At 37.9% G+C, this 13,382-nt stretch overlaps 1 protein-coding gene across 1 annotated transcript in view; it reads left to right on the top strand.

Moving 5' to 3' along the window:
• The window catches only part of LOC113476587 (prostatic acid phosphatase-like), a 23,085-nt gene extending 10,577 nt beyond the window's left edge, over positions 1-12,508 (top strand). Inside the window, exons 5-11 of the mRNA XM_026842372.1 lie at positions 2,602-2,700; positions 4,207-4,311; positions 5,347-5,479; positions 6,867-6,949; positions 8,763-8,869; positions 9,440-9,609; positions 10,481-12,508. Coding sequence (XP_026698173.1) covers positions 2,602-2,700; positions 4,207-4,311; positions 5,347-5,479; positions 6,867-6,949; positions 8,763-8,869; positions 9,440-9,609; positions 10,481-10,599 — 816 coding nt within the window. The 3' untranslated portion in view covers positions 10,600-12,508. The remainder of the gene's footprint in view (positions 1-2,601; positions 2,701-4,206; positions 4,312-5,346; positions 5,480-6,866; positions 6,950-8,762; positions 8,870-9,439; positions 9,610-10,480) is intronic.
• Positions 12,509-13,382: the final 874 nt, after the last annotated feature.

Here is a 13,382-nt window from a genome sequence, read left to right as displayed (position 1 = left end):
GGGGGGGGGGGGGAATATCTAAAAATATTTCCTATTCTTTTTGAGTTTAATCTAATAGAATACATCAACCACAGCTACTGGCTGACAAATATGTCATAGGTCAACTGTAATTGCTGCATGAAAAATCTTTCTATAGTTACAGAATACCTGGATTGTCACCCACACTACCATTTTCTTCAAGGTACAGCTTTCCTGGCAAGGACACTTCTGGGCAGTATTATAGGGAAGTTGCCCTAAAACTTTATAGAGAACAAGTGCTTTTCTAAGCACCAATCAGCTAGACAGACCTTCCCTCCTTGGCAAGTTTGTTCCATAGTTTATTCAAGGAATGGAATTTTCATCACTGTAGCCACTGTAATGACCTCTCAATTATTACTTTCCTGTTCTGGTAGCACTTAGACACCCTAATTACACACAAGGGCCCTTTTATGCTCAGTGCTATACAAACGTTTAATGAAACCCTAGCACCTGCCTTGTGTTCATAATAAGAGCAGACCTACCTGAATAATAGGTCTTGCAGAAGTTTTACAATATGTAGCTCTGTCTGCCTGAGTCAGATTTAGATTTTAATTTCACTGTCTCCCATGACAAGGTCTGTGTAAGGAACAGTGTGTTGAACAAGGATAAAATGTTATTGAGTGTAATGACAGAAAGGCTAATTTTCTTCTATCTTTGAGAACAGGAGTTGACTTTAAGGAAATGTATAAAAAACCCCTATTAAATAACTGCCTGTCCAGTCACCAACATCAGAGGATGGGCTTTGTCATTAGTGGATGGCCACACCTACCTCCCATTGACATTCCTCCATTCTTGAAGGCCATGTTTGAAAGCTGGTACAGAGAGAAACGGATTCCACACACTGGATTAGACACAATGTGATTCAGCTCAAAACTTAACTCTCCCTCAACAGAAAAGAAGGCTGTCACTCTTATTTAAATGTGGGACACCAGGGGAAACTCTCACCAGAAGATGGAAGAAGCATCGAAGTGGTCAGAACTTTGGCCAAATAAAACCTCAAAGCCCTTAGGGGAATCACAGTGCAGTGCAATGACCTGTTTAGAGAAGGCAAGCTCATTTGTGGGAATCCCTATTACCTCATCACTTCTGCAGCTGCTTCAGGAGTGGGTATTGATGTTTCACTGAAACACACCTCTGCAAAAACTTAAAATTTCTGATAAATATGAAAACCATCTGGAAGAAACATTGTTCCCTTAAGCCAAGCAGATGTTTGAGGGTATTTTCAAGCACTAAGCAACACAAAGTGGGAAATTGAGGTCCAGTACAAACCCCTAATCACAGTTTATTTTTCAGCCACTGAAATCTATGAAGGCCCAACAGGCAACTGCTTAATGAGGCCAAAGGGAGTGGCTTAATTAAGAACACCTAGAGGGGGATGATTAAGCCATACAGCAAGAGAAACATTTGTTATTGTGTAATTAAACAACATTCCCTACTTTCATATTGCAGCTTTGAGTCTTTACTCTCCAGTGTGCTGCTGTTACAGAAAAAATGCACCCTTGGAAAACTGTCCAAATGAAAGTGTGCTAGTGCCAGTTGGTAGTTGCTGCAAGTTTCATGTTGATAAATCAAAGACAAAAGAGATACTCTTGGAAGTACCATCTGCTAATGTTCACCCCAAGACCTTCTTGCACATACATAATACATAGATAATGAAGTTAATATCTCCACTGTATGTTGTCAGTTCCTTGACATGATTTGTATGGTTATAGTATTAATATTAGTGCTGGGTCAGAAAAGCTCCAGTGATGTGACATAAAGTGCTAAACCAGCACAAGCTTATTTTTCTCATCATAACTTTTTACTGACACTCTGTGCTGGAGCCAGGTATCATCTGTCCATCTGCTGTTGGCATAAAGCACGTTTTCCAGAGCACAGAGTTTAGTGGACACATATGTATTCACACATGGTTCAGATCAAATATGTACTATCTGGTGACTTCAAAATACACTCGGAGTTATTAAAAGTTAACCATACCCCTGAATAAGAACAGAGCTATTAGGCTCATATCTTTTTGGTATTTCAGGAGCACAATTTATTTGTCTCTCTTGTTTCAAGTCCTGTCCATTAGGTGGTATTTGAAATACTTACTATAATACACTGCTTACCTCCAAAGAGATGAGAGCAGGATGTGTAGGTGCAGAAGCAATTCAGATTCCAATATCAGGTGGAGCCAAGCTGCATCTAGGGGGATTCAGAAATTAAGAGGGATATCATAGCTTTTTTAAATTTCTGATCATGGATCCTGCTCTGTTTCTCAAAGCAATTCCCTGACAGACGTGCATAATTTCTTTTTATCAAAATCAGTTAAACTGAGGGAAATCAAGCTATCATAGACACAAGCAGCCACTGAAAAGTCAAGTTACCATAGTCCGTTGCTTATGTTAACTATATTAATGAAGAAGCTACCCAGACAAACCATTATGAAGTAGATGTAGCATGACCATGAATCTAACAAATATTAGATCAGTAATTATTAGATCATCATCATTAGATCATCATCAGTAAATATTAGATCAGTAAAAACTAGAGGTGTGTTAATTAATGCTAGAACTATTCTAAGTTCTACTTTTCTTCTTTCAGAGGTTGAATTTTCCTCTGCCTGACTGTCCCCGTTTTGATGAACTTCAGAATGAAACACAAACATCTAGTGAATTTCAAAAGAGAATACAACCATACATGGTAAGACAAAATAAAAAGTAAACAAAATCTGAGAAGGAAAGTAACTAAGATGTAGAACTTATGGAATTGCATTGTTTTCTTTTGCTAAAAGGCAAAAATAAATAATGCAACCCCACCCCACCCCCCCCCAAAAAAAAACCCAACAAAAACAAAACCAAACCAAACTGAGGACTCTCAAAATCAGAAATTTAGGCCAATATGATAAAGAAGTATGGTTGATATGCTTAGGCATTTCTCATACTTAATGTAGAGTATACTTAATCTTTTGAAATGTGAATTTAACATTAATTTTATGAGAATATTTAGAGCTGCATATAATTAAAGTTCCACAATCTGAGGGGAAATAAATTTCTGGACGTAGCAATTTCCAGCTTTATAGGGTTACACAAAATCAATTCTAAAAAACCTGATAAATCCAAAATTTGGAAAGGTTTATGCCTTCCTGCTGTGATTTTCTGAAGCTGACACTACAACAGAGAACTAAAGCAAGCCCAACCACGGAAACAGTCTGATTTATGTAAATTTCTCTGAAATGCATTTTGGATCCATCAGAAAATATGCTTCTGTTTTGGTCATGACACAAATCTTCACCATCAGGGATTCAGATTTTCCATTCCAGTGCTGCAGCAGGATGTAGGTACAGGGATGGTGTACTTGCCTCAAGCGACCATGTTCTTGTGGATAATAATTTCTCTAGATAGTAGTTATTGCTGCTCTCTTGTTTGCTACCATGCACTTTGCAACAGCACTACTGCACAAAAAAGCAGGAGTCTCATGTTCCTCATCCCCTGCCTGCACCTGTACATTTTCTCTCAAGTCACTTCAGGCTAAGTGCTTGAGCTAAACCCAACATCTGCTTTTTTGGTTTATTTCTAACTTTCTGCTAGTTCAGCCACTCTAGTTAGCCTCACATCTCCTGGGGAGGTGAATTATCCTCTCTCTTAGGTACTAGTATGAAACAAGTAATATGGCAATTAAGGACTTGCTTTATTCCCCTGTGGTAGCAAATAGCAAGAATCCCTATGGGAATTGTGGAACTATTACTTAGATATTCAGCTCCTCTTCGATGGCAGAAGGAAAACCTAGTTTCCCTTTCAATTTCTTTTTGCCTCATCCTGAATATTTGCCTCACTTCTCTTAAATTTTCTGGGTTTTCCTCGCTTTTTTTGTTTTTCCTCATATTCCTTTTCCCTTAGCACCTTCCTCTTCCTTAGATCTGAAAGCTTGAGGTGACTGAGGTAGCCTGCTGGAGCAGTCAGAAGAGGGAGAGAAGAGTGCATCAGAGAGCACCAGATTATCTATAGCAGGGTTGAGAAAAATCAGTGTCTGAAACAGTGATCAGTATCTTGAAATGGTTACAAAATGAAATCTGCAATCAAATCTTCTGCTACAGTTAAAATTAAACACAACTCTGTTTCCAGGTTGGGTGATAATGAATCTGTATGCATATATGTTCCATATGTATTGAGTAGTTGTGGTATACTCTTCACTTCTTTTTTTCCCTAGGACTTTTTACAAACAATGGCAGTTAACACAGGACTTGAACTAAATAATCTTAAAATACTGGACAACTTCCAGCTCTGGAATACATATGACACTCTACACTGTGAGGTAATAATAAGGCAATAAGGGTTGGAGAAGAAAATCACTCCTAAATTGAGTTTTAATTAAACCATAGCAATATGGAAGGCATAGGAATGAATTACCTTCTGGCCTGAATTTGTGCCTTTTTTTTTTTAAAAAAATTTGAATCTAAATTCTAATTTAGTGCATTGGTAAAAGATAACTCAAAACCATGGTTTACAGCTTGGGAAACTGTTGTTTCCATTTGATCTTTTATCCTGAAGCACTGGTACCAAAATCCATTCCCTTTATTCCCTAGGTTTCCTTCCCAATATGCTGCTATAGAATTATTTGAGTATGCTGCTGTGGTGGTTTACCTAGGACATATTTATGATTTTTAACAGGAAAATGAAATTATTTGCTTTAACCTATCAAGACATAAACATAAAAACATTTAGATGGTAAAAATGAGAGGCGAGATTATGATCTATCAGTTAGACAATTAGGAGATGATGGTTGGTCCCAATGAATAAAATCAGACTGGCCCTAAGCATGGGATGATTCCATCTGGCCCTCGTCATTATCAGTAGCACATGAAGCTTGTTGAACATACCCTCCACACACTGAGGCACTTAGATGCTATAAGACACTGTCACTCTTACAGGACTGGAGAGTGACACTTGTCTACAGTGATGGAACTACTATCTGGACAACTGTATGGAAAAGATGTGAAATGGTGGAGCTAGTTTATACCCTGAAGATGCTGAAGGAAAGAGGATAAGACATATCTCTGCAATCTTTCACACTACCAAAACTGAAAACATATATCACTATAGCAAGACACATTATACCTACAAGAGATCCCATTCACACAGGTGTTTCCCCTCTTCCCATTCTTCAACTTCAGGTTGATCCCCATTTCCACAAAGGGTATTTCAGGGCATGTTGATAAGTTAAACCACACTGGGCAAAGAATTGCAGGACAGCCTCAGGGAGTCCAGATGTAGTAGTGTGAGGCTGGGCAACAGGATGGTGGAAAACAGTAGAAGAAAACAACATTATTTTATTTTCTTTTATCACTAGGATATTCACAATTATACTCTTCCTGTATGGGCCACCAAAGATGTAATTAACAAAATGGAAAAACTGGCAGAATTGTCCTTATTATCACTATTTGGGCTTTATAAAACAGAAGAGAAATCACGACTACAAGGAGGTAATAAAAAAATGCATAGCTCTCAGAAAAGGGGAGACAATGCTTATGATAACATGCAATGTCCTGTCACCTTATGCAAAAATACTGATACAGAACCTCAATTTGAAACTATGGACATGGGATGACATATTAAGCATGAAAATATATGCTGAACGTTGTCATTTGCATGGATGAGATACTGAAACAAGCTGTAAACATGAATGTCTTTAGTTATCTCATAGTTTTTTAAGAGATTAGGGTTTTAAGAAAAAGTATAGAAATCCAATGGGAAAAAACAAGTCTTCATGGGAATGATCATTACCTGTCTGGCATTAGGTTAGTTAGTTCTGTTTCTCCAACATTTATTCTAATTGTTTCCTGATCTTTGTTTTTCCCTTTGATATACTGGCTATATATTGTTCCAGAACCTTGGCAACACATTGGTAGATCTCTGAAAGACTGATATAAAGATGCTCCAAATCAGTCCAATCGGATTAGAAGAGGAGAGATCCAGGATATGTCTGTACTGCAAGAACTCGGGCTACTGCTTAGCTCTAAAACTGAGGTGCACAGGCTATGCACATATAACAGTACTTTAGGACATAACCCAGGCATTCCTGATGTCCATGAGCAGGAAACCCAAACCAAAACAAGGAAACGCAAAACATTCAAGTGAGACCGAGTATCTGCAGGCTGGACCGTTTGGGGCTAAGCTTTATAATGCACCTACCCTTCAGTCTAGACCTAGGTACAGAATTATCAGCAGCCTTATTGTCTAGGCATGGACCTCGATGGATCAAGCCATACAGTAATTAAAGGCTCAGCCCTGCATTAAAGCCCACTACCAGGTAGCTGGCCATATCATGTGGTCAAGACGTTTTCCCTAGTGTTCAGGCAGACCAGTTATGCTCTCTTTCCCTAGAATGGTATAAATTGTGCTACAGGGCATTTCTGCTGCCCTTATCACATTGGCTTTAGAATCTCTCTGGTCTGGAGAAGGAGTATAAGAGAGCTTTGGAAAAATGAAGAATTGATACTGTGTGACTTGTTGAAGTAACCAGTTAAAAATATTTCTTCAGCATCTAGAGAGGAGGAGGCTAGCACAGCTGTCATTATTGCAACACTGCAAACAGGCAAAAAACGTTGGAGAGGAGGTCTCAGCATAACAAAACCAAAAGTGTCATTAGCCCCACTTCTCAGGATAGTTCTAGATGATCTCCTGTAAATCCTGCCACTTGACCTGGAACATGAGTGATATATTTCACTTCTGTAGTATCTTCTCTCTAGTATGGACTTGCAATAAGCTAAGATTAGTTGTCTTCTATCTGATACTCAAAATCTTTTGCATTTTTGCTTCTATGCAAATGTTTTTCTTCATTTTCCTCTTCTTTTTTCCCATATTTTTAAGGTGTCCTTGTGAATATTATTTTAAATAGTATTAAACAAGCTGCAAGTTCTTCAAAAAAAAGAAAAATGGAGGTCTACTCTGCCGTGAGTATTTTCATCTTTCACAAATCTTGCTATGTTTTACCAGTAAAAGAACCTTAAAGAGAATAATCAGTCTCCCTGTAAGTTAAAGGAAAGAAAAATACAATACAGTTCAATTCAACTAACAAGCTGAACACCAGTTAGTACAAAAACACAGCAGGAGCAAGGATCTCACCTCAGTTTCAGTCAAACTGTACTCAGTAAAGAAATCTACGTATTTTATCATCTTTTTTTTCTGCAACTTAATGGTGCACTTTCTATAAGATGCATCTTTCCTTAAGTGCTCCTAACCCTGAAGATGCTGGCATATAGCAGAACTTCAGCTGTGCCTCCAAATCCTTCCTCTGCTTAAGAAGGGATGATATAGCTATGGATTATTTTTATTTATTTATTTTAGAGGATGAAGAGGGCCATTTGGGTCAGACGAAGATCCACTTAGCTCATTCATTATCCTGTCTCTAACAGTGGCCAACGGCAGGGAAGAATGTGAGAATAATGCCAGCGCAGAGTGATGCTTCCCCTGTCACAACCTGCCAGAAATATGTGGCTTAGGGACTTCCTGAGATAGAATCTGTGTCTGTATGTTTAATAGCTCTTGACAGGCTTTCTTCCATCGATTTATCTATTCACTTTTTTAACGCACTTGTACTTTTGGCCTCTGGAACATCCTGTGGCAATGACTTGTGTGTTAAAGAAAAAAAGTACTTCCTTATTTTTTTTTTGAAACTTAATACTGATTTAGCTCCTTCCTAGCATTTCTATTGTGAGAAACAGGGAACAGTCATTCTTTATTCACTTTTTCTGGGTCACTCATGAATTTACTATTTTCTGTCACACCTCTTCCATCTTTCCTTTTCCAAGACAGAGTCCTACACTATTTAATCTTTCCTCACATAGAAACTGCTCAATACCTTAAATCTTTCTTCCTGCTTTTTCTGTGTATTTTCTAGCCCTACTAAGTTCTTTTTGAAAAGGAGAAATTGCATCCAGAATTTTCACTGCTGCTTTAATGCCTTAGGGCCAAGTATACCCTTATTTTGAAAACCGATCACTCTAAAAAGTTCCAGATGCTGGAACTTTTAATAATTAAAATGTAACTGTTATACTATAATATAAATAATCCTATCAAATATGTATATGAATATGCTTGCAAAATTTAGCCATCAAGGTATTTGGACTTCTGTCCTTCAGCTCTTCCTCCTGGGATACCCTGAAAGTGGAGGGATTACGGGGAGAGGAAGAGACTGCAGGTGGGTGGGTAACTGATTCCATCAAAATAGAAGCCAAACTGAGATTTTATTGTGTAAATCCAGACAGAAGGAATAACAATTTTAAAAGTTCTGGAGTATAGGTGGAGGTGAGGAGATTAGTCTTTGTACACAACTGTTTGTCTGGTACACTATCTGAAAGAAGTACTTTGTATCTTCACTTGAAATGCCATAGGATATAAAACCTTATACTGCCTTAATCTGACCTTGGAACCAAAAACAATCCTAAAGGAAGGAATAGCAAAATGCACCATAAAACCTAGATTTATTTCTCAGGCCACATCTTGCTTTCTCCCAGTAACTGTCTCTAAAATACTACAAGATCATGTAAGACACATACTGCAGTAACTCTTCGGAAATGCCCCCTGCTGCCTGTATGTAAAACATGCTAACATGTGAATATGCTGGATAAGTTTTTATGGTCAAATTTATACAAGTTTTCATTTATCTTGATTTCTACTCCCTCTCTGCTCTTGTCACATTACTCTGGATAAATGGTAACTGACTTAACTGACTTTCAAGGATGGATTTTTTCTTTTTTCCAATAGCATGACACCACAATTGGGGCCCTCCATATTGCTCTCAATATTTTCAATGGAAAACTGCCACCATACGCTTCTTGCCAGTTTTTTGAACTCTACCAAGAAAGCAGTGGGCAAGTATCTTCTTATCTATGAAAGAACAAAGAATGTTTGGACTTTGGATCCCCCTTTACCAAAATTATTTTCCACTCAAATATTGTGAGGAGATACAAATGCTTTTTAAACTGATACTTCACTGAGCAGTCCCCAGGCACAAATTTTTATTAAAACCAGGAAAAATTACATTTGCTGCATGCGCGTATCTGTGCGCTTTGAAAGACAGAAAACAAGCCTTGCCAACTGGAAGTAAATAGTAAAATAAATTTTCCTCATTTTTCAAATGATAGCAACATTTCCAAGACATCTCATAAATCCCAAGGTAAACCAGCTGGCTTAGAAGAGCCTGGTGCTGTTGCCATTCAAGGAGCCTTCAGAAGGACCTTCTGAGCTGACTGGTGATCTGTGCAGTAATGTAACCAACTTTGGCAAAGGAGGCTTTGCAGATATCTTTCACAAAGCCTCCATACTTGAGGAACAGGTTCTAGAATAGAATGTTAAAGCTGATTCCCAACACTGGCTCTAAATAGGAAACCTTCTATTTAAGAACCTTTAAAAAAAATAATCTTTTCACTATTGTTAATCAGGCGATATAGCATTGAAATGCATTATCGGAACGACTCTTCAAAGGATCCTTACCTACTCACTCTGCCAGGATGCACCTCTGCTTGTCCACTTGAGAAATTTGCTGAATTAGTTTCTCCTGTAATTACAGAAAACTGGTCAAAGGAATGTGGGAGGAAAGACAAAACGAAAGGTAGTGTAACAGCTCTGTGTTTTCTACATTAGACATGGAGAAATTCTATCAATGGCTCCAAACTTTGTATCTTTCACATAAATGGTAGATCTCCCTTTAACAAGTGTGGACCAGCTTTACTATGGACAGGGAAAGCTGACAGAAATTAAATTTCTCTGAAAATGTGAGGAGTAGACATGCCCACCAGTGTGATGGCAGTGCTATTATTAGCATACTCACATAAAGAGCTACCTAAAGATCATGGCCAAAACTACAGCTCCACTTTGAAAGGAGTCTTGTGTATGCTGCACACATCAGAGCTTTTGTAGCTGCAAAGCAAAACCAGCTTCCACAGTAACTGTCACAAGTACTATGTATTGAGGATACCTTAACCTCCACTGCATAGAGTGCAGATGATCCATGCAGATATAGCAGCTGCTTGCCTCAGACCACCAACAACTGACAGCTGATAACCTCTTCCTGTCTAAATATTTCCAAGAGGGAAGTGAATGGTAAGACAACACATGCTACTTTCCAATAGTCCTGGTATTTCCCCTTTCCCGCATATATTCAGTGTTTTGCTGATCCCTAATGAAACTCCTCATTTGCATTAACTACACATGGTCCCTCTTGCCCTGTGAAAACCTAGGAGTGAGATTTCCCCCATGCACAGAAAGTTATCTATGCATTTCCAGCACTGAAGTATATGTTGTTATACTTACGTTGCATATGTCAGTAAATGCAGGCCATGTCATCTTGTCAGAACTGTGAATGAAATGTAACTATATTTCCACTGTACATATTGTAATTAGACTGTTATCTCTGTATGTAAAATGATATACATGTGTGTCTTTCATTAACTCCATTTTCCCTTATTGTTTTTCCTTCACAGATATTTTTATTGGATTTGACATTGCTGTTGGCTTGTTATTCATTTTTGACCTTGTACTACTCTACCTCCTTTATCATTATGGACGCTGCAGGCGCAGAAACAATTACCAAGACATTTAAAGGGGAGGTAAAGAAATGAAAGAGAGAGCAGCTAGACATCAAGCAATCCTTTGAGTTGCTTATATCCATCAGTTTGCTCTGGCCAAATTAATCTCCAAAGCATATTCAATAAATTTGAAGAGCTGAGGTGTCTGTGGCCTAGCTCCTAAAAGACTAAACATCTGCAGTGAGAAATGCTGTTGAAATAGATTATTGTTAAGAATTTACTTTTGTAGGAAGATGGAATTACTCCAATTTATATATTTAGGGGTTTTTTACTACTATTAATCACTCCTAAGTCAACCAGTGGGATGAAGGGATGGAAAGGATGCTATTACCTATGCTTTTTTTTTTTTTTTTAATTATTATTGCCTATTACTATTTAGCCCTCTGCTGCTCAATGAGTCAAAAATCACATTCTGTAATATTTTTCTTACTTCTTATAAATGACTATTTTGTTGATGCACAGGAAAATGTTTTCAGTGAACAGAAGCTGCAGTTACTAGGTGAAAAGGATTCATACCAGCACTTGGGCGTATGTTTCTGCATTTACTCATGTAAATCTATGCATGAGTTTTGACTTTGGCCTTCAGCTAATAAAAGTCTGCAGCCTGCTTTTCAAAGGAGTTACACTACTATAGCTCTCACCAAAATTAGTAAAACTCAGGGAAGCTCTATCACATATCCAGACTTCAAGGCAGAAGCTTAGTGCAACAGGATCGCGGTCAGTGCCCGCCCACAACTTCAGTAATATAGATAAGAAAATACATTAAAATCTATTTTCTGTTGCTACACTGCTTTCTTATTTTTCTGAATTCTCAGTCATGAGTTATCATTTGCCTTGCATCTTTTCTATAATGCATCTGTTCTCTGTCCTACTTTTGGTCTCTTCGATAATCTTATTTCTTTGAGCCACTCTTACAATGATTCCTCGGGCTATCACTCGGTGATATCACTCTGTGATCACCTTTTATTTTAGTTTACAGTAAGTCCCTTAACTCCTTGCCCTGTTAAAAATTCGTTATGTTAGTAAAACAAGCACTGACAGTAAGAAAATTATTTTGATTTTTGTATGTTGATCTCTTCTGTGCAATATGTTTTGTTTAGATTGTAAGCTCCTAAGGGCAGCGAATGTTTCCATAATTGCTCTATAGTATCATATACTAGTGTCATAGACACTAAGATTACTGTATAAAATACTCCTTATCATCATATGTTTCAAGGGCTGAATCAAGATTTTTCTTTTATCCTGTAGTCCTGCAGAGGATACCGTGAATTACATTAACACGGAGAAGCCTTCTTAAAAATCGAGACAACTATACAGACAAGTGCCAACAGCATATTCAGCCCAACAGCTATGATGAACAATCATGTGCTCATGAGCTAATGAGTCCTGTTGAAGTGCAGAAGTCTAGAGAAAGCTGAGAGATGGAGCTGCTTAGCTCAGGTGTAGCATCACATCAATGTTTAATACACTGCTTCTGGACTGACTTTGACTCACATCTCCAAGTGGGTTGCAACTTGGAGCCCAGGAGCTTGAGTCAGCTACCACTGATCTAGAGATCAGCTCTCAATATTACAGCTATGGACATTTAAAATGTAGTGTCGTTAGATGTATGGATATTAAATGGCATAAATCAAACAGCATAGCAAAGGGTTGTGCACTTGCACTTTCCAAACGTCATTGCATTTTCTTGTAGTAGCTTCAGCTATTGAGGTATCCACCTTTTGAAGTGGTATTTTCCACTCAGTAAAAAATCCCTGACATTTCCATTTTATCTGTTTTAGGAAATACAATAATCAAGTGATGGATTTTATTTTTACATGGTAAGGATATTTAATTGTATAACAATTTTGGACAAAGCTGTCAAAAAGGCTATCCTTAAACCAGATGTTTTGGATGTACAAGCTTCAGATTGTAAATATTGGTTCTGATCCTTGGTGCAAAAACTTACAGGATGTCTATGTTGTAGTGTTACAGCAGCTCTAGGAAACAAGCCTGAGCAGCCTGAGCTGGCTGGTTACTATTAGCAGTGTGCTCACAGTGGGGACAAGCTCAAGACACAGTGCAAAACTGATCCCGGCTCCTGAATAGAAATATATATATACACACAAAACCACACACACACTCGGTGATTACCTGATGCTGAGCTCTGTATTACCATGGACACAGTGCTGCTGGTACTCACGTAAGGATAGATTGGGTATGTCTTTTATTAGAGGCAGTCAGATGCTTGGCAAGTGAAGATGTATTGTTGACTGATAATGTGCAGTAAGAACTGCTTTTGAGAGATTAGAAAGTAATTTGGTTGCACTCTAAAAGAAGTAGAATGGGGCATGTTTTTTCCAAGACTGCTTCTTACAAAAAGAAGTACAGCCAGACAGAAAGCAAAATGTGAAGTGTCTGAGATATCTTTTGTGGTTTATGCTACTCAAGCCTAAGCTGTTACAGAGAATTTCAGGAGATGAGGCAATTCTAGCTGCGGCAGGAGCTGTCATGGAATAATTTTTATGTAGGGACAACTTTTTGTTAACAGATAGTCATACTTGAAAATGTCTGTGTGCTTTTAGTAAGGTTCCAGTGAATACAAGTTACACAGAATGTAATGGATAGGTTCAGATGATGTAACTTCAGAATTAATGAAGGTACAATAAAGATGTAAGACATTAGTAATGGAGACTCTGAATCTCACTTATAGTAAAGATGCTTTGTCTTGCTGTGATTAAATCAAGTATAATTCCTCCAGTGGAGTAAATGGTTTTAAGTGTCAAACTTGTGGCTTTTTAAATTTTTCGGCTATGTT

Source organism: Athene cunicularia (genome assembly GCF_003259725.1).
Source record: "Athene cunicularia isolate RWA chromosome 2 unlocalized genomic scaffold, athCun1 chr2_part1, whole genome shotgun sequence".
Classification (NCBI taxonomy): Eukaryota; Metazoa; Chordata; class Aves; order Strigiformes; family Strigidae; genus Athene; species Athene cunicularia.
The sequence above is the reverse complement of the archived record's forward strand: the minus strand, read 5'-3'. Positions and strand labels throughout refer to the sequence as shown.